General features: G+C 47.7%; 1 protein-coding gene across 1 annotated transcript in view; it reads left to right on the top strand.

The window, feature by feature from the left end:
* Window positions 1–23,762, top strand: part of OCA2 (OCA2 melanosomal transmembrane protein) — a 158,036-nt gene that overhangs the window by 10,052 nt on the left and 124,222 nt on the right. The window contains exons 2-6 of the mRNA XM_037053812.1: window positions 56–306; window positions 11,560–11,652; window positions 15,847–16,035; window positions 18,292–18,349; window positions 18,716–18,788. Coding sequence (XP_036909707.1) covers window positions 77–306; window positions 11,560–11,652; window positions 15,847–16,035; window positions 18,292–18,349; window positions 18,716–18,788 — 643 coding nt within the window. The 5' untranslated portion in view covers window positions 56–76. The remainder of the gene's footprint in view (window positions 1–55; window positions 307–11,559; window positions 11,653–15,846; window positions 16,036–18,291; window positions 18,350–18,715; window positions 18,789–23,762) is intronic.

Below are 23,762 nucleotides of genomic sequence, written 5' to 3'. Positions count from 1 at the left end.
CAATATTTTCAATATTCTCAGTAATTAATAGTGGCTTCTCTCTGGCGGACCCTAGTGGGAAGAGCGACAACGGACCATGCATCTGGAGAAGGAAGGTGGCAGGCTGCCCACGGGCGCGCTGGAAGTGGAACTCCATCAGACGTCCGCTCCCCTGCCAACCGGCCCGGGACTCCCAACCAGCGCCCTCCAGCCACAGCCCGGAGGCAGCGGGTCAGACCCGGTGAGCCCCTACCCCAGCGGGACAGCTGCACAGAGCCGCTGGGCGCCTGCGGACCAGGATTTAGGTTCCTTCCTCACGGAGCGGAGGTGAGTTTAAAATGGTTTGGTCTCGTAAAATTGGAAGTCACAGATATTGGATTCCCTCACATTTTTTCGTGGGAAAAGATTTCCACATGTTATTCCCTGGCCTGTCTTGAATGAATGCGGTCTCTACAATGTGTCTAATGTATATCCAAAAGGTAACGAAAATAGAGGAGTTTTAGTATAAAGATTTAGCATTTACCATATTAAGGCAGTAAAAGTATTACATGAATTTAAAAGCATTTTGTATCTTAGAACATATTTTATTCCTATAAATATATCAACTGATCAATTGAATATTGTTTTTTATGTCAGAAATATCTGGATTTACATAAGAAAAACTATTCATAAACTCATGCAAAAACAATAAATAGACATAAAAGGAGCATCCTGTGAGTGTCTTCGTTACCCTGCAGATCTAGGTGACCTGTCGCCTCCCCTGCGCTGTTGTTCAACCAGAATCCTGATCCATGAACTGACAGTCTATCATTGCCACAGGCAGAGCATTGCGGAAGTGCACAAAGTGCGTGCATGGCCCCGCCCCCTGCCCTGGTCCTATCTCCTCCCTTCTCCAGAGTTAGGCCGACCTTGACCTAGGTGCCATCTTACCAACGCGCATGCGTGTTCACACAGTCACAGCGTGTTTATGAATCACTAAGTGCTCTATGCTCTCGTTTTGCAAACAATAAAACCGTGACTTGCTCTTTTTCTTCAACAAGTTTTTAAGGTTTAGCCATGTCCATACCTATAGCTTTAGTTTTTTTAAATTGTAATGTTTCAATTACAGTTGGCATTCAATTTTAGTTTCTGCTTTACAACAAAGTGGTTATACATTTATATATCTTACATATTGTTCACCCTGATAAGTCTAGTGTCACCTAGCATCACATAATTACAATATTATTGACTATAATAATAGTGCTGTGATTTACATCCCTGTGACTATTCTGTGACTGCTAGTCTGTACTTCTTAGTCCCTTCATCTTTCTCACCCATCCCCCAGCTCTCCCCAGGCTGGAAACTCCACGTTAGTTCTCTGTTTCTATGAGTCTGTTTCTGTTTTGTTTGTTTATTTTGTTTCTTAGATTCCGTGTGAGTGAAGTCATGTGGTGTTTGTCTCTCTGTCTTATTTCATTTAGTACAATACCCTCCAGGTCCATCCAGGCTGTTGCTAATGTACGATTTCATTCTTTTTCTGACTGAGTAGTATTCTATTATATAGGTGCACTAATCTCCTTTATCTAGTCATCTATTGATGGACTCACACGCTGTGTTCATACCTTGGCTGTTGTTTTCCACAGGGAACAGTGACACAAGGGCCTGCCCACAGGGTACAAGGGTTCCCTCTTCTCCACATCCTCCTCAACTTTTGCTGTTTATTGATTTGCTTTGGTTCTGACAGGTGTAAGGGGATAATATCTCATTGTGGCTATAATTCACATTTCTCTGCTGAGTAACATTGAGTATCTTTTCGTATGTCTACTGGTCATCTGATTTGATTATGTTAGTAGCTCTCTGTTCAGATTTGTCTTTCTTCCTGATTCAGTCTTAGAGAATTGTGTCAGTCTAAGAATTTATCCATTTTTTCCCAATTTGGGTTAGAAAGTTATCCAATTTGTTGGCATATAATTGTAGTATTTTTATTTATTTGTTTAAAGATTTTATTTATTTTTAGATGGGGGGAGAAGAGAAGGAGAGAAACATCAATGTGTGGTCACCTCTTGAGCGCCCCCTACTGGGGACCTAACACACAACCCAGGCATGCTCCCTGACTGGGAATCGAACCAGCGACCCTTTGGTTCTCAGGCCTGTGCTTAGTCCACTGAGCCACTCCAGCCATGGATAATTGCAATATTTTTAAAAATGATCCTTTGTATTTCTGTGGTGTTGGTTGTCACTTCAGCTCTCTTGTTTCTGATTTTATTGATTTGAGCCCTCTTTTTTCTTCTTGAGTCTGACTAAAGGCTTATTAATGTTGTGTATTTTTTCAAATAACCAGCTTTTGGATTAATTGATCTTTTAATTTTTTAAGGCTCTGTTTCATTTAGTTTTGCTCTCATTTTAAAAATATATTTAATTGATCTTGCTATTACACCTGTCCCATTTCCCCCCCTTCACTCCCCTCCACCCTGCACATTCCCTCTCACCCACACTCCTCCCCTTTAGTTCATGTCCATGGGTCATATATGTAAGTTCTTTGGCTTCTACTTTTCCCACACTATTTTTATCCTTCCCTTTGTCTATTTTCTACCTACCATCTATGCTACTTATTCTCTGTACCTTTCCCCCTCTTTCCTCCTCCCACTCCCCTGTTGCTAAATCTCCATGTGATCTCCATTTCTGTGATCCTGTTCCTGTTCTAGTTGTTTGTTTTTGTTTTAGATGTGGTTGTTAATAACCGAGTTTGCTGTCTTTTTACTGTTCATATTTTTTTAATCTTCTTTTTCTTAGATAAGTCCCTTTAACATTTCATATAATAAGGGTTTGGTGATGATGAACTCCTTGAATTTGACCTTATCTGAGAACCACTTTATCTGCCCTTCCATTCTAAATGAAAGCTTTGCTGGATAGAGCAATCTTGGATGTAGGTCTTTGGATTTCATGACTTGGAATACTTCTTTCCAGCCCCTTCTTGCCTGTAAGGTCTCTTTTGAGAAATCAGTTGACAGTCTGATGGGTACTCCTTTGTAGGTGACTGTCCCCTTATCTCTTGCTGCTTCTAGGATTCTCTCCATTTTAATATTTTTTTAGTCATTATTTTATTTTTATTATTTTTTAAAATATATTTTATTGATTATACCATTACAGTTGTTCTATTCCCCCCTTCATTCCCCTCCACCTGCACACTCCCTCCCCCACCATTCTCCCCTACTTAGTTTATAACCACGTGTCTCAAGTTCTCTAGATTCTATATTTCCCCTACTATTCTTGCCCCCCCTTATCTATTTTCTACCTACCATCTATGCTATTTACTGTGCCTTCTCCCCCCTTCTCCCCCTCCCACCCCCCTGTTTCTAACCCTCCATGTGTTCTTCATTTCTATGGTTCCACTCCTGATCTAGCTGTCCTCTTGGTTTGCTTTTGTTTTAGGTGTGGTTGTTAATAACTGTGTGTTTGCTGTCCTTTCACTGTTCATATTTTTCATCTTCTTTTTCTTATATAAGTCCCTTTAGCATTTCATATAATAAGGGCTTGGTGATGATGAACTCCTTGAACTTGACCTTATCTGAGAAGCACTTTATCTGTCCTTCCATTCTAAATGAAAGTTTTGCTGGATAAAGCAATCTTGGCTGTAGGTCTTTGGATTTCATGACTTGGAATACTTCTTTCCAGCCCCTTCTTGCCTGTAAGGTCTCTTTTGAGAAATCCGCTGACAGTCTGATGGGTACTCCTTTGTAGGTGACTGTCCCCTTATCCCTTGCTGCTTCTAGGATTCTCTCCTTCATTTTAGTCTTGGCTAATGTAATTATGATGTGCCTTGGTGTGTTCCTTCTTGGGTCCAACTTCTTTGGGACTCTCTGAGCTTCCTGGATTTCCTGGAAGTCTATTTCCTTTGCCAGACTGGGGAAGTTCTCCTTTATTATTTGTTCAAATAAGTTTTCCACTCGTGGCTGTTTCTTTCCCCCTTCTGGTACCCCTATAATCCGGATGTTGGAACGTTTAAAGATGTCCTGGAGGTTCCTAAGCCTCTCCTCATTTTTTTGAATTCTCATTTCTTCATTCCTTTCTGGTTGGATGTTTCGTTCTTCCTTCTGGTCCATTCCATTGATTTGAGTCCCAGTTTCCTTTTCATCACTATTGGTTTCCTGTGCATCTCCCTTCATTTCAATTAGTTTAGCCTTCATACGTTCCTCTAATTTGTGACTTTGTTCCTCTAATTTGTGACTATAATCTACCAGTTCTGTGAGCATCCTGATAAATAGTGTCTTGAACTGTGCTTCTGAGAGGCTGGCAATCTCTTGGTCGCTCAGAGTTATTGGCTCTGGGACTTTGAGTTCTTCTTGCGCCATCTTTTGGGGTGTTCGTGCCTGTTCTGTAGCAGGATTGGAGCCCTAGGTCTTCACCTGAGCAGGGCAACTCAGTTGCTGGGTTGTGACGCTGTATGTGGGGGCGGGGTCAAAGAGGAGCAATGGCGTCCAGTCTGCCATCTCCTGCCTCGGCCCCCACAGGTGCGGCAGCTGCCACCGTCACCGGGCCCACGTGTTTTATCCCACTGCACTCGAGTGTGCCACTGCCGTCAGCCCTCGCCCCCTGGGGCCTGCGTGGTCTGTCTCACTGTGCGCGAATGTGCAACCACAATCAGTCTGCCCCACACCCTGGGTCCGGGCCACTTGCGTGCCTAGGTCTGGGGATCTGTCCTGCCCGACCCTGCTCGCTGCTGGCTCCGCCCCTCTTACCATCCCCGTGGAGCCATTAGTTGTATTTGGACTTCTGTATAATTCAATTTTCTGTTTTTTGGCTGTGTCTTTGTTCTCCAAACCTTTGTTGTATTCAAACTTGATTGTGGGAGAAGGCACAGTGTCTCCACCTATGCCTCCATCTTGGCGGGAGTCCTCTCCATTTTAATCTTGGTTAATGTACTTATGATGTGCCTTGGTGTGTTCCTTCTTGGGTCGAACTTCTTTGGGACTCTCTGAGCTTCCTGGACTTTTTGGAAGTCTATTTTCTTTGCCAGATTGGAGAAGTTCTTCTTTATTATTTGTTCAAATAAGTTTTCCACTCATGGCTGTTTCTTTTCCCCTTCTGGTACCCCTATAATTCGGATGTTGGAACGTTTAAAGATGTCCTGGAGGTTTCTAAGCCTCTCCTCATTTTTATGAATTTTTGTTTCTTCCTCCTTTTCTGTTTGGTTGTTTGTTTTTTCCTTCTGGTCCACTGCATTGATTTGAGTCCCAGTTTTCTTTCCATCACTATTGGTTCTCTGTTCATTTTCCTTCATTTCACTTAGTGTAGCCTTCATTTTTTCATCTAATTTGTGACCAAAGTCATCAAATTCTGTGAGCATCCTGATCATTCAGTGTTTTGAACTTTGTTCTGATAGGTTGGCTACCTCTTTGTTGTAGTTTTTTTTTAAACATTCTTTTTTTTTAAGATTTTATTTTTATTTATTTTTAGAGAGGGAGGGAAGGAGAGAAGGAGAGAAATATCAATGTATTGTTGCTTCTTGTGAGTCCCCTGCTGGGAACTGGCCTGCAACCCAGGCATGTGCCCCGACTGGGAATCGAACTGCAATCGTGTGGTTCGCAGGCTCGCACTCAATCCACTGAGCTACACCAGCCAGGGCTGTTGTAGGTTTTTTTGAACTTTGATCTGTTCTTTCATTTGGGCCATTTTTTGTGTGTGTGTTGACGTGCCTGTTACATAGTGAGGGGTGGAGCCTTAGGTGTTCACCAGAGTGGGGCAACTTACATCACAACTTACCAGGCAAACAGTTCACAGTGGGAAATGAAGCTGCCAGTGGAAACAAAGAATGAGGCCCCTTGAAATGAGATAGAAGGCGGCCTTTACCTTAGACAGGGTTCTCACCCAGCTTCCCAATTGGTCCAATTTTATGCAAAAAGCATTTCCAAATTCACACAGTTATGATTGGTCCAAATCATGCAATTCTGATTGGTTGGTACCATGCGTTCTGGTTATAATGTTATAATAGTTGAGCTCTGATGGGTTGGTTTAGGGGCAAATGAGGATAGAATTTTGCAGTTCTGATTGGATGGGGGTGGTGTCTCAGTCCACCCATTGGAGAGGAAACCAGGAGCTCCCTCATAGGAGTTGACTCAGTGGGCAGGAGCCCAATGAAGGAGGTGGAAGCTCAGTCTATGGCTTTTCCCTGCCATGCAGCATGTGCGTGCGTGTGTGCGTGTGTGTGTGTGTGTGTGTGAGAGAGAGAGAGAGAGAGAGAGAGAGAGAGAAAGAGATGTCTTCATCAGCAAGACTGCTGGACTCTGGCTGTGAATTTGGACCCAGCTGACCACAAGGCATCCTTCCTGGCAGACAGAGTTCTCACCAGGCTCACAGGGGAAAATAGATACTGTTGAACTTTGTGAGTTGAAAGCACCCAGGCCTAGAGGTGAAGTCAGAAATGTCAGTGTGATTTCTTTCTTTCAGAAGGAGAAAAGGTCAGGAAAAATAGAGATTTCATCATTATTTGATACCTTAACTAAGTCATAAAGGAAAATGTAAGTTTTCAGTTCTGAAGACAATCATTATTCTATTCTATTTTATTTTATTATTTTATTTTATTTTTAAGGTCAATTATGTATTTAATATGTTTACAGTTTATTTTTGGTTTCTCTGACTAGAGAAGATCCTTTATCTTTTTTAAAAATTGTTGTTTAGTTACAGTTGTCCCACCTTTTTTCCCTCATGGCTCTCCCCCACCCTGCCCTCCCCCCTCCAGCAGTCAATCCCCACCCTGGTCCATGCCCATGAGTCCTCTATTCATGTTCCTTGACTTACCCCTTCCCCTTCTCTGTCCCCCTATTATCCCCCTCCCCCATCCCCTCTGGTCACTGTCAGTTTGTTCTTTATTCCCGGGTCTCTTTATTTTCTTGTTATGTTTTCCTCATTTGTTTAGTTCCACTTAAAGGTGAGATCATATGGTATTTGTCTTTCACCATCTGGCTTATTTCACTCAGCATAATGCTTTCCAGTTCTATCCATGCTGTCGCAAAGGGTAGGAGCTCCTTCTTTCTTTCTGCTGCATAGTATTCCATTGTATCAATGTACCATAGCTTTTTGATCCATTCATTTACTGATGGGCACTTAGGTTGCTTCCAGCACTTGGCTATTGTAAATTGTGCTGCTATGAACAATTGCGTGCATAGGTTCTTTTGAATTGGTGATTCAGGATTCTTAGGGTATAGTCCCAGCAGTGGGATTGCTGGATCAAAAGACTGTTCTATCTTTAGTTTTTGGAGGAAATTCCATGCCATTTATTGATTGCTTGATTTGAGAGTGAGAGAGAGAGAGAGATTGATTCATTGTTCCACTTGTTTGTGTATCCATTGGTTGAGTCTTGCATGTGTCCTGACTGGGGATCAAACTCACAACCTTAGCACATGGGGATGACGCTCTGACCAACTGAGCTACCTGGCCAGACCCAAGGACTGCTCTTCTCATTCCCAGACCCTGGAATAAGTGTGTTCTGGGCAATGCCAAATCTCTACCTGCCGTTTGAAGTTCTCTGTCCTGTAGGACCGCAGGTCAGGGAGCGTGAAGAAACAAATAATAATATCTGGGAAATAGTATCTGGACAGCATTGCATTAAGTTTAATTTGGAATGTCCTGAAGTCTCGTTGGGAAATTTCCTCAAGAGACTCATTTATATTTTCAGCTCTTTAGAAACATAACTGAATATAACAAAGCTTAGAAATCACTCCTGTGCAAGTAACTACCGTTATGCTTGGACGTCTGTCATCAATTTAACAGTTTAGAAAATTGTTTTATTTCAGTCAAAAAGCCGATTTCATTCAAGTAAGCTGTGACTACTGGGGTTTAACTCGGTCATTATGAAATATTTGTCAGGAACCTACTGTGAACAGGGCACCACTGAAAGCACCAGCTAAAATGTGGTGGAAACAACACAGCAACCTTTCAGTGGGGCGCTCAGTCCAGTGGAAACTGCGGAATCAGTAGCCAAACTTTATCTTTATTTTTCCATTTATGTCTCCTTAGCTAATGCAACAAAACGGGCTTTGTTCCCCTTTTAATAAACATGGTATAGCTGAGATAATGGAAGTTCAGGGTGGTTAAAGAATGGGAGTGAGGGCAGGTTAGAGTCAGCTCTCCCAGAAGTGCTATGTACCCCCGGGGGCAGCAGGAACACCTGAATACTAGTTGATTCATTGAGACATTTTTCTAAATGCATCTGAGGCCCTTTGGATTTGCAGTTATGAGAGATGGAGATTTAAGAGGCCCAACTAAAATCCTGGCTGGGTGGGTCGGTTGCTTGGAGTGTCACCCACATGTACCAAAAGGTTGCGGGTTTGATCCCTGCTCAAGGCACATACCTAGGTTGTGGGTTTGATTTCCGGTCCGCAAATCAAACCAGAGGAGGCAACCAATCGATACTTGTCTCTCACATCGCTGTTTCTCTCCTTCTCCCTCTCTCTTCTCACTCACCTTCCTCTCTAAAATCAATAAAAATAGCCCTGGCTGATGTGCTTCAGCAGATTGAGCACCAGTCTGCAAACCAAAGGGTCTCCAGTTCAATCCCCACTCAGGGCACATGCCTGGGTTGTGGGCCAGGTCCCCAGTAGGGGGTGAGCGAGAGGCAACCACACACTGATGTTTCTCTCTCTCTCTTTCTCCCTCCCTACTCCTCTCTAAAAAAGTATATAAATAAAATCTTTAAAAAGAATAAAATCAATAAAAACATATCCTCAGGATTTTAAAAAAAGCTCAACTAAATCTTTGAGCCAGTCAGACCTGCTAGAAGTGCATTCGGTATGAAACCCCTCTGCTCTTGTCTCCGCTGGTTGGGGCCTCGGTGCACCCTGTCAAAGCCTGTGAGGCAGGGTCCTTCTTCATTTGCGTTCCCGGAGGGAGTGCCCAAGGCAGCCCAGAGGTTTTGTCCAGAGGACACTTGCTGGCCTGGGACGGACACAGCTGGGGGCCTTGTTGTCATTCATCCGTGAAAAGAGAGTCTTATGGTCTGTGTCACAAGTTCAATGTGGAAAAGAAAGTGGTTGGCAATACTTTTCTTTATCCCTGGCTGGGTAGCTCAGTTGGTTAGAACATCCTCCTAATATGCCAAGGTTGTGGGTTTGATTCCCAGTCAGGGTATATACAGAAATCAGTGAGTGAATGCATGAATAAGTGGAGCAAGAAATCAGTGTTTCTCTTTCCCTCCCTTTTCCTCTCTCGTGTCTCAAAAATTAAAACAAAAATTTTTCCTTCAAATTTCCACTTCACTTTGCTTTTATGGTGTGAGTGGCTGTTGTTTCCCTAGGCGAGTGTTTCACAGTGTACATGGAGCTGTGTGTGGCCTGGCCCATCAGGAAAGGCAATGCACTAGCTTATACAATGACCTATGAAGGGGAACCCAAAAAACTGGAATTATCTTCTGAAGGGCGGGCCCCTTGTAGTACAAGCTACCCCCACTAAGGTGAGTGTTCCAAGAACCCATCTGTATCAATGCACCAGCTGGTGTTGTTGTGAGAGGCTGCGTTTGGCTTCAGTGAATTTTTTTTTGAAGATTTTCTATGCTTTTGCCCATTTCATGATGGGTGATTTATGAGAGCGTCTGCCTACCCCACACTGAGTGTTCAGCAGTTTTTGACCAAAACAGCATTTTCTTCATGCCCTCACCCTGAATGATTTATTTTTAGTTCCCTGGATAAAAACAGTCCTCAAAGGGAAACATTTTGCTGATGTGAAAGAGGTGAAGCAAAAAATGGCAGAAGCGCTAAAGCATCAAAATTGATGAGTTCAAAACCTGTTTTGAGCCATGGAAAAGTCTCATTAGGTGTATTGCATCAACTGGAGAGTGCTTTCCAGGTGACTGAAGTTTAAGCATATAAGAATAAATACACAATTTTTTATCAATAAATTTAAGTTTTTGGGGGGTCCCAGCCCTGGCTCGGTGGCTCAGTTTGTTTGAGTGTCGTCCCGGTACGCCAAGGTTACGGGCTCAATCCCAGGTCAGAGAATGCTCAACAAGCAACCAATGAATGCGTCAATAAGTGGAACAACCAATAGATCTCTCTCTCTTAAATCAATTAAATTAAAAAAGTAAAATGACATATGCCCAATAATTAGCAATGAAAATGATTCTTTCATGAAGTGAAATGATTCTTTTCATGAAAAATCAGTTGCTTTTAAATGTCATATATTCTTCAGACAACACTGTGGTGAAGGCTGAGGGGTGGGGTGGGGGCTGGGTGGAGAAGGGCAAAGCGGGGGGGGGGATGGGGGACAGGGAACATCTGGGATAGTGTCTACAATAACAAAGCTGTCCTTTTTAAAAAAATACTTATTTATTTTTAGAGGGGAAGGGAAGGAGAGGAAGAGAAACATCAATGTATGGTTGCTTCTCATGCATCCCCTGCTGGGAAATGGTCCTTGCCGGGAACTGGCCTGCAATCCAGGCATATGCCCTGACTGGGAATCGAACCACGATCGTCTGGTTCGCAGGTCCGCGCTCAATCCACTGAGCTACACCAGCCAGGGCTACAAAGCTGTCCTTTGATAGGGTGACCATTCGTGCTGGTGGGCTCTGCTGTGACGGCAGTTATGTCCCTCTGGAATAGCTCATGCTTTGGATGGTTTGTGGTGGCCCCTCCTCCTGGGGACAGGCCAGCACCTTAGAGGGGTACCCCAAGGGGCCTGAACCTTTTAAAAAACTATTTTAGTTATTTATTTTTAGCGAATGGGGGAAGGAGGGAGTAAGAGAAAGAAACGTCAATGTGTGTTTGCCTCTCATGCGCCCCCTACTGGGGACCTGGCCCACAACCCAGGCGTCTGCCCTGACTGGGAATTGAATCAGCGACCCTTTGGTTCTCAGGCTGGGGCTCAATCCACTGAGCTATACCAGTCAGGGTTGAACCTTTGTTTTGCTTAAGCTGTGGCATCTGTCCCCTGGAGAACCTCTCAGCCCCTTCCATTTATTTTTTTTAAATTTGTCCAAATGTATTGATTTTAAAGGGAGAAAGAGAGGAAGGGAGAGAGAGAGACATTGATTTGTTGTGCTAACTTATCAATGCATTCATTGGTCGATTCTTGTATGTTCCCTGACTGAGAATCGAACCCATGGCCTTGGTGTATCCAGATGATGCTCTAACCAACCAGGGCCCTCATTCATTTCATTATGGCTCCATTGGCCCAACTTCTGCTGCCTGGTGCCCCAAGGGAAGCCATTTGGATACTTTTGATGTGTGATATTTAAAATATGATGATGTTAGGAAATAGAACTTTCTGAGTAGGACAGAGTCCATCACACAACGATCGGGCTCTTTGATGGGAAGCTCTGCCTGGAATAACACATCTGGCTGAGATCCGCCGTGGAGCTGATGGGAGTCTAACAGCACAATCCACCCTCACCTCCCCCAGCATCTGGTCTATGGCATGTTTCCGCGGTGGATTTCCAGCCCGGTTTGTACTGGGAAGGGATTTGTTTCTAGTGGGTTCTCCTGAAATTCCAGATTTTCCCAACACAGGTTCACCTCCCATTCCCTCCAAAGGCTTGCTGCTGGCTCCTGTTCCTGCTACCGGGCACAGCCCCAGCCGCTGGTGATTGTCCTCCCTCCCTGTGTCTTCCAGGTCTCATGCACCTGGGCTCTTCGGCTCCAGGTTCCAAGAACCCTGTGTGACGGAAAACACTCCCTTGCTGAGGGATTCCTCACAGGAGAAGGGGTGAGTGTGTCCCCTTCTGTCAGAGTTAAGGAACCTCTGAGCACTGTCCTCAGCCGGAGAATTTCTCCCTGAGACGTGAACTTGGCCCCAACATGGGCCCCTGCTAGTTCCTTGTCAATTCAAGGTCACAGCTGTTCATGACTCTAGTGCCTGGATCCTGTGGCTTATGGATTTCCAAATGACCTTGAGCATGACTCTGCAATGATGAGGCAGCAAGTGTACATACAGCTGACTCACCAGGCCAAGGCTTCTCACCAGGTGGGGCACGGGCTGCAGGCGGGGACCTTGGCTGTGTCTGGGGATTTAAAAAAAAAATCCTCATCCAAGGATATGTACATCAATTTGAGAGCGAGAGAAAGGGACAGGGGGAGAGAGGGAGAGAAACATCCATGTGAGAGAGAAACATTGATCCGTTGCTCCTGTACGCACCCTGACGGGAGATGAACACACAACTCCCACAGCCCAGGTATGACCTCCGACCTGTCATCAGACCTCCGACCTTTTGGGGCACAGGATGCTCCAACCCACTTGGCCCCCTGGCCAGGGCTGCCCTGAGGAGACTGTTGGTGACTAGTTGTGTCTCTCTGCAAAAGCTACCCCCCACCCCCACCAGCCCTTTGAACCGAGGGAACCTCCTCCCCTCTCTGGGCCTCCAGGGAGGTCCCTTCAAGTTCAAGGGGGTTCACATGTCACCTCTTCTGTGAAGCCTTCATTTACCCCTAGATTTTCCTGCGCTCTCAGACACCACAGTCTGCGCTTATTCGGAATGTGCCCTGTGTTACCCATGGTTGTGTCTGTGGGTCTGCGTCCTCTTCGTCCCCTGTCCCAGCGTCCAGCAGACCCCTGCCACCAGAAACATCTATCGTAATCAACAGCTGTGTAAACAAACATCTCACACATCCAGTCCCCTAAGGTTTTCCTTGGAATCACTTGGTGAACGGTTAGGGCCAGAGGCATTTTAGAACTCGAGATTCATGGGGGATCCAATGACGTGTGAGCATTTGTCTCCACACAGGGAGTGCGGACGCCCCAGGGGGCGGAGCCTCGTCTCGCTCCCAGAAACCACTGCAGGAGAGTGTGGGTCTGGCTTGCTTACCAAACGTTTTCCTTTATTTTTTCTGGCAGGAAGCTAATTGAAGTAGGACAGAGTAGGGTGGTGGGCAAGATTTTTAAAAAAGACTTAGGGAGAGGGGGAGGAGGGGAGAAAGAGAGGGAAACACCGAAGTACTGGAGAAACATCAATCATTTCCCCTCACGCGCCCCTCATCAGGGAACTGGCCCGCAACCCAGGCACGGGCCTGGACTGGGAATCGAACCGGCAACTTTTTGGTTTGTGGGAAGACATCCAATCCACTGAGCCACAGCAGTCAGGGCTGTGGAAGGGTTTTTAAATGCTTTTCTTTGGGGGGAATTTAATTTTGTTGCAGTTTTTTTTTTACTTTAAATCTGTTTTTCAATTGCAGTTGACTTTCAATATTATTTTGTATTAGTTTCACATGTACAGCACAGCGGTTTGATGTTTATATGACTTACAAAGTGATCCCCTACATATTCCCAGCACCTCCCTGGCCCCATACATATTTATTATAATATTACCGACTACATTCCCTGTGCTATGTGTACTTCACATCCCCATGACGACTTTGTAACTGCCAATTTGTCCTTCTCAATCCCTTCACCCTTTTCGCCCAGTCTTCCAACCACCCTCTCCCCCCCGACAGGCATCAGTCTGTTCTCTGTGTCTATGAGTTTGTTTCTGTTTTGCTTGTTCATTTATATTTTCTTTAGATTCCACATATATGTGAAATCATATCATATTTGTCTTTCTCTGACTTATGCCACTTATATAATGCCCTCCAGGTCCATCCGCGCTGTTGCAAATGGTAAGATTCCACCCTTTTTAACAGCTGAGTAATATTTCTTTGTATAAATGCACCACTTCTTTATCCAATCACCTATTGATGGGCACTTGGGTTGCTTCCATATTTTGGTGACTGTAAATAACACTACAATGAACATAGGGGTGCATAGGAGTACCTTGTTGCAGCTTAAAATTTTTAAAAACATTTTATTCATTTCTTACAGAAAGGGGAAGGGAGGGAGACAGAAAGGGAGAAAAACATCAATGTGTGGTTGCCTCTCCCACACCCCCTGCTGGGGACCTGGCCTACAACCCAGGCATGTGCCCTGACTGGGAATCAAGCCAGCAACCCTTTGGTTTGCAGACGGGCACTCAATCCACTGAGCCAAGGCTCTTGTTACAGTTTTTAATTTGGTCAAGAGGCTCACACCCACTGGTTCCGACATTTTCGGGACAGATTGCATACTTTGCAGGGCGTGAGGGCAGGAATGAACAGCTGATGTGACAGGTATCAGAGCATGCCCTGAGTCGGCGCCATCCAGCATGGCGACCACTTGTCTTGTGTACTGATTCATGGTTAAATTCATGAAAATTGATAAAATGCAAGTTCAGTTCTACAGCTGCACATTTCCAGTGGCCAGTCAGCACACGTGGCTGCCATGAGGCAGAGAACATTCCTTCCCACCATCAAGGAAATTTCTGTCACACAGGGCTGCTCCAGAACATGGACACGCACGCTCTTTTTTCTACTTACAAGAAAGAGGTTTCCTTAGTTCCAGTTTTAGTTACAGGCGTGTCTGCTCAGAAGTCGAGGGGGTTGTGATCTTGTTCCTCACACACCTGAGTAGTTCCAGTTCACAAAATTCTTACAAAAGATGAATTTCCAAGCTTGCACCCTATGGACATCATTTGCTATCTTGTTGCGTATTGGTTTTGCACAATGTACTTTGTTTCTCTGGGCATCTCCTTATGAGTAAGACTCTTCTTTTTTTTTTTTTAAGATTTATTTATTTTTAGAGAGGGGAAAGAAAAGAGAAAGAGATGGAGAGAAACTTCGATGTGTGATACATCGATCAGCTGACTTTCGCACGCCCCCTACTGGGGACCTGGTCTGCAACCCAGGCATGTGCCCTGACTGGGAATCGAACCGGTAACCTTTCAGTTTGCAGGCCAGTATTCAGTCCATGGAGCCACAGCAGCCAGGGCTCTTTTTCTTTTTAAAATATTTTATTTATTTATTTTTAGAGAGCAGTGAAGGGAGAGAGAGCACTACCAATGCAGGAGAGAAGCATTGAACGGTTGCCTCTTGAATGAGCCCTGACTGGGAAAAGAACACGCCCCAGTCAGGTGCCAAACATGCAACCCAGGCATGTTCCCTGACTTGGAATCAAACCGGTGACGTACTGCTTTGCAGGATGACACCCAATTCACTGAGTCACACATGTGAGGACAAGAGCATTCTTTTTCTGCTGTGGATAACTGTTAAGGAGAATCTCAGCACCCCGTAGCGCTGGCTGCCTTTGAGTGGCATCACGTGTTCCTACAAGTCACGGCTTTGGTTTTGTCAGCCTCGTGGTCCCAGGAGTAGTCCATGTGGCACAAATTCTAGGCTTTGCTGCACCCTCCCTAGAGTCAGGCACATCCTCACAGAGCAAACTGCTCAGAAGCCCAAGGCACAACCGGCAGGAAGTGGATGGTGCACGTGGAATTCTGATCAATGCATGGCTCCACGCCACCCCCCCCCACCCTGAATAATCCTTCTAGATTTGGCTCTGGTACCTGGGCCCCTGCTGTCCAGCACTGGTGGCCCCCGTTCCTGCTCCTGCTCACGTGGATGGGAGCTGGGAGAGCTGGGAGACCCTGCTCTCTACTTCTCCGTCGCGGGAGGGTGTTTGCACAGAGCAGGACTGGGGGCGGCTGTGGGGCTGAGCCAGCTCTATGGAATAGTTTCAAGCTCAGAATGAGCTGATGCTTCTTTTCTTTCTTTCTTTTTTTAAAATTGATTTTGAGAGAGAGCAACATTCATTTGTTGTCCCACTTATGGATGCGTTCATTGGTTGATGCTTATTTGTGCCCTGACTGGGGATTGAACCCGAAACCTTGGCCTATCGGGCAATGTTCCAACCAACTGAGCTACCCGGCCAGGGCCAAGCTGATGTTTCTTGAAGGCCCACAACTCATTCTGAAGATTCAAGTGACTCCAAGTGTCCCTTGAGCCGAGTGCTCTGTGTCTGCAGTCCTGTCCAAAGCCAGGAGGGACTCCACGTTTCACACATTGCCACTGAGATGCAACCTTGTTTTCAGTGAAAATAACCCCAAACGTTGCTTTCCAGGGTGCGGAGCCTGCGCATTTACCACCCGGAGTTCATCACCGCTGAGGAGTCTTGGGACAACAGCTCGGCCGAGTGGGAGGGTCGGTCGCTGCTGGGCAGTGAAGTGGCTGGCTCCTCCCGATCTGCCTTCTCGGACAAGGGGGACCTTCTGGAAGGTGCTCACACCAGGCTCCGCCTTTCGAAGCTGAGGTAGGAGGCTTGGGAGCACCCATGTTGTCCACGTTGGCGGTCCCACAGGGCAGCCCGCCGGCCTGGGGTGAGGCTGAGGGTGTCGCCCTTACGACACCCTTCGCAAAGGTGCAGTGGAGATGAGGGAAGGGTCTGCACAAGTTCCCTGGAAGACGTGCAAGGTGGTGCTGGCCCAGGGCCATGGCTGTGCCCAAGGGGCTCCATATACACATTCATTGGAAGGAAGGGTCCATCGAGAACAACACCTTCGAAGGCGGCATCTGCAGGGACAGACTAAGGCTTGGGGACCAGGACCACTGGGTCCACGTTCCAGATGGGAGGCAGCTGAGGGACTAGAGGGCCAGCCATGTCCTGTGGCTCTTTCCTTATCACCTGGTGTCCCCTTTGCTCCATGGCCTTCCGTGGACTTCCACGAGGGTGGTCTGGCCCACGGACAGGTGAGGGACCCTCCACTGCTGTCAATCATAAGTGTCACTATTTCCCGACATCAGGGGACCGGCCTTCACTGAAGCTGTTTGACAGATGCACCAAATGCCAAAGGACACATGTCTGTACCCAAAGCTGCCCTTTCTCTGGTGTCCTGTGATCCTCCTGGCCAAGAAAGATGTCAGAAGGGACCTCAGGAGGGTGATAATTTTGCCTGAGGTCTTGCAGCCTGTGAGCCTGGCTGGGGCCAGGGGGTGACCACAGGTCCCCTGCTGGTGTGGGACCATGGACAGGCCTTGGCCCGCCAGCCTTCAGCTCCGTGTAGCTCCTCACGAGGACTGGCCTCAGCTGCCCTCACAGGTGTGGCAAATATTGGGCTGGTCAGTCTGCCCTGAGGTCCTGTGAATCATGGGAAATTGTGTGAACAGGGGTCTGGCCCCGGGGGTCACAGAGATGGCAGCCCCCATCCCCAGCTGGCTGGCTTCCTGCTGCATCGGGTGACAGCTTCCTCCTCTCTCCTACACAGCAGCAAAATAGAATCAAGTACATTTCAGACTTGACCTTCGGTGGTTGGTTTATCTTCTCTGACCTGGGAAACAGTTGCCTTGAACGAAAGACTCAGGGCCATCCTCTCTCACGGGTCTATTAAGTCCCATGCATGGTCGTTGAAGAAACTTGTGAACAATATTTTGGATGGTCAGAAAGAAATTTGTATTTAGAATAGTCCACAAATGCTTCATCCTTTCAAAAGAGGGTCATTTTGGTGCCCATTTAAATAGAAGCTGTTGCATCATCATTTGGAGATGTGAACCGATATTCATCAGATCCATTACATCTAAGAGAATGCAGAACATGCTGTTGCCATCTTGAAAGGACCAGAGTGGTTTTGAAAACATTTCCTTCATTCTGCCAATGTGTGTCAAGCCCAGGTCAAGTGACAGCGGCCCTCCAAGTTCAGGGAGAGAGTGCAGACAGCCTGGGCCCCACCCTGGAGGGGCACACCTCAGGGCTGGCTGGTGATGTGTCACTGGGAGGTGGACCCTGGTGGGTTGGGGGGGCGATAGGACCAGAGGTGCAGCTGGAGGGGCTGTAGAGGGGCAGCCAGACCCAGGTCCACCTTGGGCCTGAGGGCCATGGTCAAATGCAAAATGGTGGCTGGGCCAGGACACCACAAGGAGTGACGGGCCAAGCACGTGGCCTGGTTGTCTACTAAATTACCTCCTAAGAATTAGAGAGAGAGAGAAAGAGATTTAGTGTTTCTCTTATTCATGCATTCATTGGTTGATCCTTATATGTGCTCTGATTGGGGATTGAACCCATAACCTTGGTGTATTGGGAGCAACCCTCTAATCCGGCCAGGGCTCTTGGGAATTCTTGACAGGCTCTGCTGGTACAACCAATGACAATGCTGCACTTTCTGGAATCAATGGTTGTGTCTCCATATATTTAATGGTCAAATGTATAGGCCTGCCTTTCAGAAAACTTAGAGGAAAGTGATTGACACATGTGAGTCTGAGAGACCAGATGAGGCTTGTTGCCAGGAATCTGGAGCCTCAAATCTTGATCTTTAGCGTCTCCAGCAAGAAGCCATGTGCAAGCACTCGGTGTTACCTTTGTTCCTCGTCCCCCAACCAAGTCACTTGCCACCAGGCAGAAGGTGGGTCCACAGTCTACAGTATGATCCTTGCTGCCCTGCTAAAGAGAGAATCCCAAAGGCGGGCTCTAGGGGCAATTTCCGGGGGCCTGGGAAAGGTGGCTGAGGCCTGGCAGGTCTGGGTGCTCTCAGGAGGGCGCTGTGAGGCCGTGACAGGGGCCTGCCTTTCTCTGCAGGCACTGCGCACGGTGGTTGAAGGTCACGGGCCTGTTTGCCTTCGTGGTGATGTGCTCCGTGAGTACTGTGCCCAGACCGATGGCAGACCCCGCTGCAGGCTGGGCGCCTGCATGGTGGGACCACAGTTCCCTTGGGGGAGGAGCTGAGGGTGTGGGGGTGGCGGCCTGTGGGTAGCCATGGAGGCCTTGGGGCGGGGGGGCTTCTCTGCTCTTGTCCCAAATCACGCGGCCAAAGCTCCAGTGACCTGGCTTTGCTTCGCAGAAGGGAGCGAGCTGGCCCCTAGGTCTTCCCACCTCAGGGAGCTTACCAAATCCTCCTTCAGCCCCCTGTGGTGAACCCTTTATTTGTGTGGGGGAGAAAATGGTGTGAACCCCGCCGTCCTCTCAATGTGCATTCCTCATGAGATGTTTCTGGTCCTTACAGGTTTCGTTTAGCCTGTATCCAGATCAAGGGAAGTTCTGGCAGCTGCTGGCTGTGTCGCCGCAGGAAAGCTACTGTATCTGAACCACGTGCTGGATGGGAGGTGGACGGGTGGCTGGCGGCTGAAAGTCACAAAGCAAAGAGACACCCAAGGACTGTCCCAAGAGCTTCCCAAGGTCACAGCACAAGCCAGCAGGATGCTAATGAAAAACCAGGCCCCAGGGAAGGTGGGAAGAGCATTAGGGAGACCCTGGTGGTGAGCTTCCCCACACAAGGTTGCTGGTGGCTGTGTGTCATACCTTGTTAGGGCCTGTGTCCCCATGGCTTTGGGACATGCGGCTCCGTAGCCTCCTTCCCCACTTCCTCTGGGTGATTTCTGCCCACCCGCTTTTGAGTTTATTGGTTCTTTTCCTGCCTCTGTCTTCTGCTCCGCTGACTGCTTGGTTTCTTCACGTTGCACTTTTTCTTGTCGCTTTTGCAGGCCTCGTGGTTTGTCGTGAGGAGGTAGGTGTGTGGGACAGACACTCTGAGTGTGTTAGTTACTTCTGGCTGCCACAGCAAATCACCGCAGAGTGTGTGGCTTCAACTAGAGGGTTTGTTTCTCAGTTCTGGAGGCCTGTAGTTCAAGGTCAAGGTGTGGCTGATTTCGTGTTTGGTGCGGTCTTGTTCCCTGGCTTGCAGATCTGTCTGCTGCATCGTCCCGTGTCATTCCTTGGTGTATGGAGACACAGAGAGAACACTCTCTGGTCTCTCTCGCTCTCTCTTTTTATAATTTATTGATTTTAGAGAGAGAGAGGAAGTGGGGGGGAGAGAGAGAGAGAAACACTGATCTGTTGTCCCCGTATTGATGCATTCACTGGTTGCTTCTATGTGCCCTGACCCAGGATTGAACCTTCAACCTTGGTGAATTAGGATGACACTCTCAGCCAATGATCTGCCTGGCCAGGGCCGATGTCTGTTTTTATGAAGACAATAATCCTGTCAGATCAGGGCCTCACCGATGACCTACCTCACTTAAGCTCAGTGACTTCCTCAGAGGTTCCATCTCCAAATATAACCACGTGGGGGGCGCAGGCCTTGACTGTGGATTTTGAAGGTACACGAACACTCAGCCTGTAGCCCTGAGGTAAAGCTTGGAGGTGAGCGTATCTTAAATTCTTTGAGCACTAGTTGAGGGGTTGGTGTAAATTTCGTCCGAGGCTGGCAGCGTTGCTGTTTGTGGTTGCCATGGGAACCCCTCTCTACCGTCTGGCATGTTTCTCCCCTCCCCCACTGTACCTGCCCCCAGCTGTGCCCTCAGGCTGCCAGATTTGATGAGTTCCCCCTCAAACTAAGGCTTTCTTGGGGGTCTCCCTCGACTCCCCATCTACCCTGGGAGCCCCTGCCAGGGGTTCCGGGAGGAAAAGCCCATGTGAAGGTGTGAACACCCCAGTTCTGTGGCCCCGGGGGCTCTCCACTCTCAGGCGAGCCCACATTTGACCTCCAGCAATTTTTAAATTTTCTGATTCCACTTGCCTGCTTCTGTGCAATTATCTTTTAAAAAGGAATCAAATCTGGACTTCCGCCAAGATGGAGGCATAGGTGGAAACACTGTGCCTTCTCCCACAGCCAAGTTTGAATACAACAAAGGTTTGGAGAACAAAGACACAGCCAAAGAACAGAATATTGAATTATACGGAAGTCTGACAACAACGAACCATTCAACCGGGACACATCCCCTGACCTGGGCGCGCAGGCAACCCAGACCCAGTCAGGATGTGGGGCAGACTGACCGCAGTCGCACATTCGCGCACAGTGAGACGGACCACGCAGGCCCCAGGGGGCGAACCCAGTGGTGGAGGACTGACGGTGGTGGCACACTCACGTGCAGTGGGATGAAACGCATGGGCCTGGTGACGGTGGCAGCTGCTGCACCTGTGGCAGTGGCGGCAGCGGCAGGAGGTGGCAGACGGGACGCCATTGCTCCTCTTTGACCCTGCCCCCCATACAGCGTCACAACCCAGCAACTGAGTTGCCCTGCTCAGGTGAAGACGTAGGGCTCCGATCCTGCTACAGAACAGGCACGAACACCCCAAAAGATGGTGCAAGAAGAACTCAAAGTCCCAGAGCCAATAACTCTCAGCCACCGAGAAATTGCCAGCCTCGCAGAAGCAACAATTCAAGACACTGTTTATCAGAATGCTCACAGAACTGGTAGAGTACAGTCACAAATTAGAGGAACATATGAAGGCTAAACTAATTGAAATGAAGGGAGATGTCCAGGAAACCAATAGCCATGGAAAGGAAACTGGGACTCAGATCAATGGAATGGACCAGAAGGAAGAACGAAACATCCAACCAGAAAGGAAGGAAGAAATGAGAATTCGAAAAAATGAGGAGAGGCTTAGGCACCTCCAGGACATCTTTAAACATTCCAACATCTGGACTATAGGGGTACCAGAAGGGGGAAAGAAACAGCCATGAGTGGAAAACTTATTTGAACAAATAATAAAGGAGAACTTCCCCAGTCTGGCAAAGGAAATAGACTTCCAGGAAATCCAGGAAGCTCAGAGAGTGCCAAAGAAGTTGGACCCAAGAAGGAACACACCAAGGCACATCATAATTACATTAGCCAAGAGTAAAATGAAGGAGAGAATCCTAGAAGCAGCAAGGGATAAGGGGACAGTCACCTACAAAGGAGTACCCATCAGACTGTCAGCGGATTTCTCAAAAGAGACCTTACAGGCAAGAAGGGGCTGGAAAGAAGTATTCCAAGTCATGAAATCCAAAGACCTACAGCCAAGATTGCTTTATCCAGCAAAACTTTCATTTAGAATGGAAGGACAGATAAAGTGCTTCTCAGATAAGGTCAAGTTCAAGGAGTTCATCATCACCAAGCCCTTATTATATGAAATGCTAAAGGGACTTATATAAGAAAAAGAAGATGAAAAATATGAACAGTGAAAGGACAGCAAACACACAGTTATTAACAACCACACCTAAAACAAAAGCAAACCAAGAGGACAGCTAGATCAGGAGTGGAACCATAGAAATGAAGAACACATGGAGGGTTAGCAACAGGGGAGTGGGAGGAGGAGAAGGGGGGAGAAGGTACATAGAATAAGTAGCATAGGTGGTGAGTAGAAAATAGATAGGGGGGAGGGCAAGAATAGTAGGGGAAATATAGAATCTATTTATAGATTCTAAAATCTATAAATAGATTCTATATTTATAGAATAAATATAAAATCAAGTTCTAAGGAACTTGAGACACGTGGTTATAAACTAAGGGGGGGAGAATGGTGGGGTAGCAGGTGTCCAGGTGGAGGGGGATGAAGAGGGGGAATAGAACAACTGTAATGGTATAATCAATAATATATATATATATATATATTTTTTTTTAGTATCTTTCGTGGATAATCTGGGTGGCCTGAAATTTCAGGAAATTGGGTTGTTTTTCTTGCGGTCACCAGCAGTTGGCTGCATATTGTTTGCTGGGTCCTTCTGGGGAGCCCCTCACGTCTTCCCAGGATGCCCCTCTCCCTCGGCTGAGCCACTGTCCACACACAGGGTGCCAGCAGCACCCCAGACGGACCCGGTGCTCAGGGCCTAACCCGGGCCGCTGAGGAAGTCCCACCCCTAAACGCACAGTGTGGTGGTTCTCTCCACCTGGGTGCTCACTCAAGTCTGTATGTTTCACCACATTAAAAAGTTGTTATGTAGACTTTAGAGAGAGAAGAAGAGAAACATTGATTTGTTGTCCCCTTTATTGATGCACTCACTGATTGCTGCTTGTATGTACCCTGACCCAGGATCGAACCTGCGACGGTGGCGCATGGGGATGCTGCTCTAACCCACCCAGCTTCCAGCCAGGGCAGATGCGCGCCTTTAAAATCACGTGCAGCATTAGCAGGAGAAGCATGTCCTGGGGGAGAACGGAGGAGCTCTGGGACTTGGACAAGTAAACTGCGTTTCTCATTCCAGGGGCTTTCCCTCTACCCCAAGCTCCCCAAGGGGCCCCCAAACAAGCATGGAGCCCGGCTCTCCTGGGAACTGGCGTTGCCAGGCCTTCCTCTGACTTCACTGCAGCTGGTCTCAACCCGCCCCCTGCCCCCCATCCTGCCAACCGGGGACGCAGAGGGTCTTCAGTGAGGCCCAGTCAGGGAGCAGACGTATTTGGAGGAGGCTGGGTGGTTGCCCCCCTTCAGCACTCGATCTGGAGCAGCCTCAGTGAACCCCGAGGCCTGGAACCTCTGAAACTTCCGAGCCGCCCCTGCGACAGCCCCTCACTATTCAGTGGGAATCCCAGGGAAGCTGGGCAGTCCGGGACGCCAAAATCAGATCATAGCAAAGAAGGGTCCCGACGAGAACTGCGGCGCATCCGCCTTTTTCTAAAGCACTTCGCAGACCAGCTGGGGAGAAAAATGCCAACCAAACGGCACTATGGTGTGAATAACCACTTCATCAGGGTCAGCTCGGTCTAGGGGTCATTGAGGAAAGGAGTTGTGGGTGCCAAGGATGGATTTTTTAAAGTTTCTGTTTATTTAGAGACATGGGAAGGGAGGGAGAAAGAAAGGGAGAGAAACGTCTATGTGAGAAACATCGGTTGGTTGTCTTTTGCATGCCCCCTGCTGGGATGTGGCCGGCAATCTAGGCATGTACCGGGACTTGGAATCGAACCTGAGACCTTCCGCGTTTCGAGACAATGCCCAGCTCACTGAGCCACACCAGTCAGCACGCCAATGAGGGATTTCAGGAGGGGAGAGCTTGAGTGAGCTCTGAAATGATAGGAGTTCTCCAGGTTTGGGGAGGCCGGTGTACAACTTGTTAGGTGTGAAGCAGACGTTCAGCGGGGCTGCAAGGCAGGGGCGGGGCTCGACTGAGGCTGCTGTTTACAGGGGTCTCCAAGTCACTACTGACACCATTCCATCCCGGTGGGCTTTGCATCCTCAGCACGCGGTGGGCGGCTGAAGAGACAGAGAAAAGGAAGGCTGCCGTGCGTGCGTGTGGTCCTGTGCGCTGTGGATTGTGTGCGGAATCCGTTTAGGGTGCTTTCACCGGTGCCTGCTCAC

This window comes from Sturnira hondurensis, unplaced genomic scaffold, assembly GCF_014824575.4.
Source record: "Sturnira hondurensis isolate 20B ecotype Veracruz unplaced genomic scaffold, ASM1482457v3 Scaffold0007865, whole genome shotgun sequence".
In the NCBI taxonomy this organism is placed as follows: Eukaryota; Metazoa; Chordata; class Mammalia; order Chiroptera; family Phyllostomidae; genus Sturnira; species Sturnira hondurensis.
The sequence above is the reverse complement of the archived record's forward strand: the minus strand, read 5'-3'. Positions and strand labels throughout refer to the sequence as shown.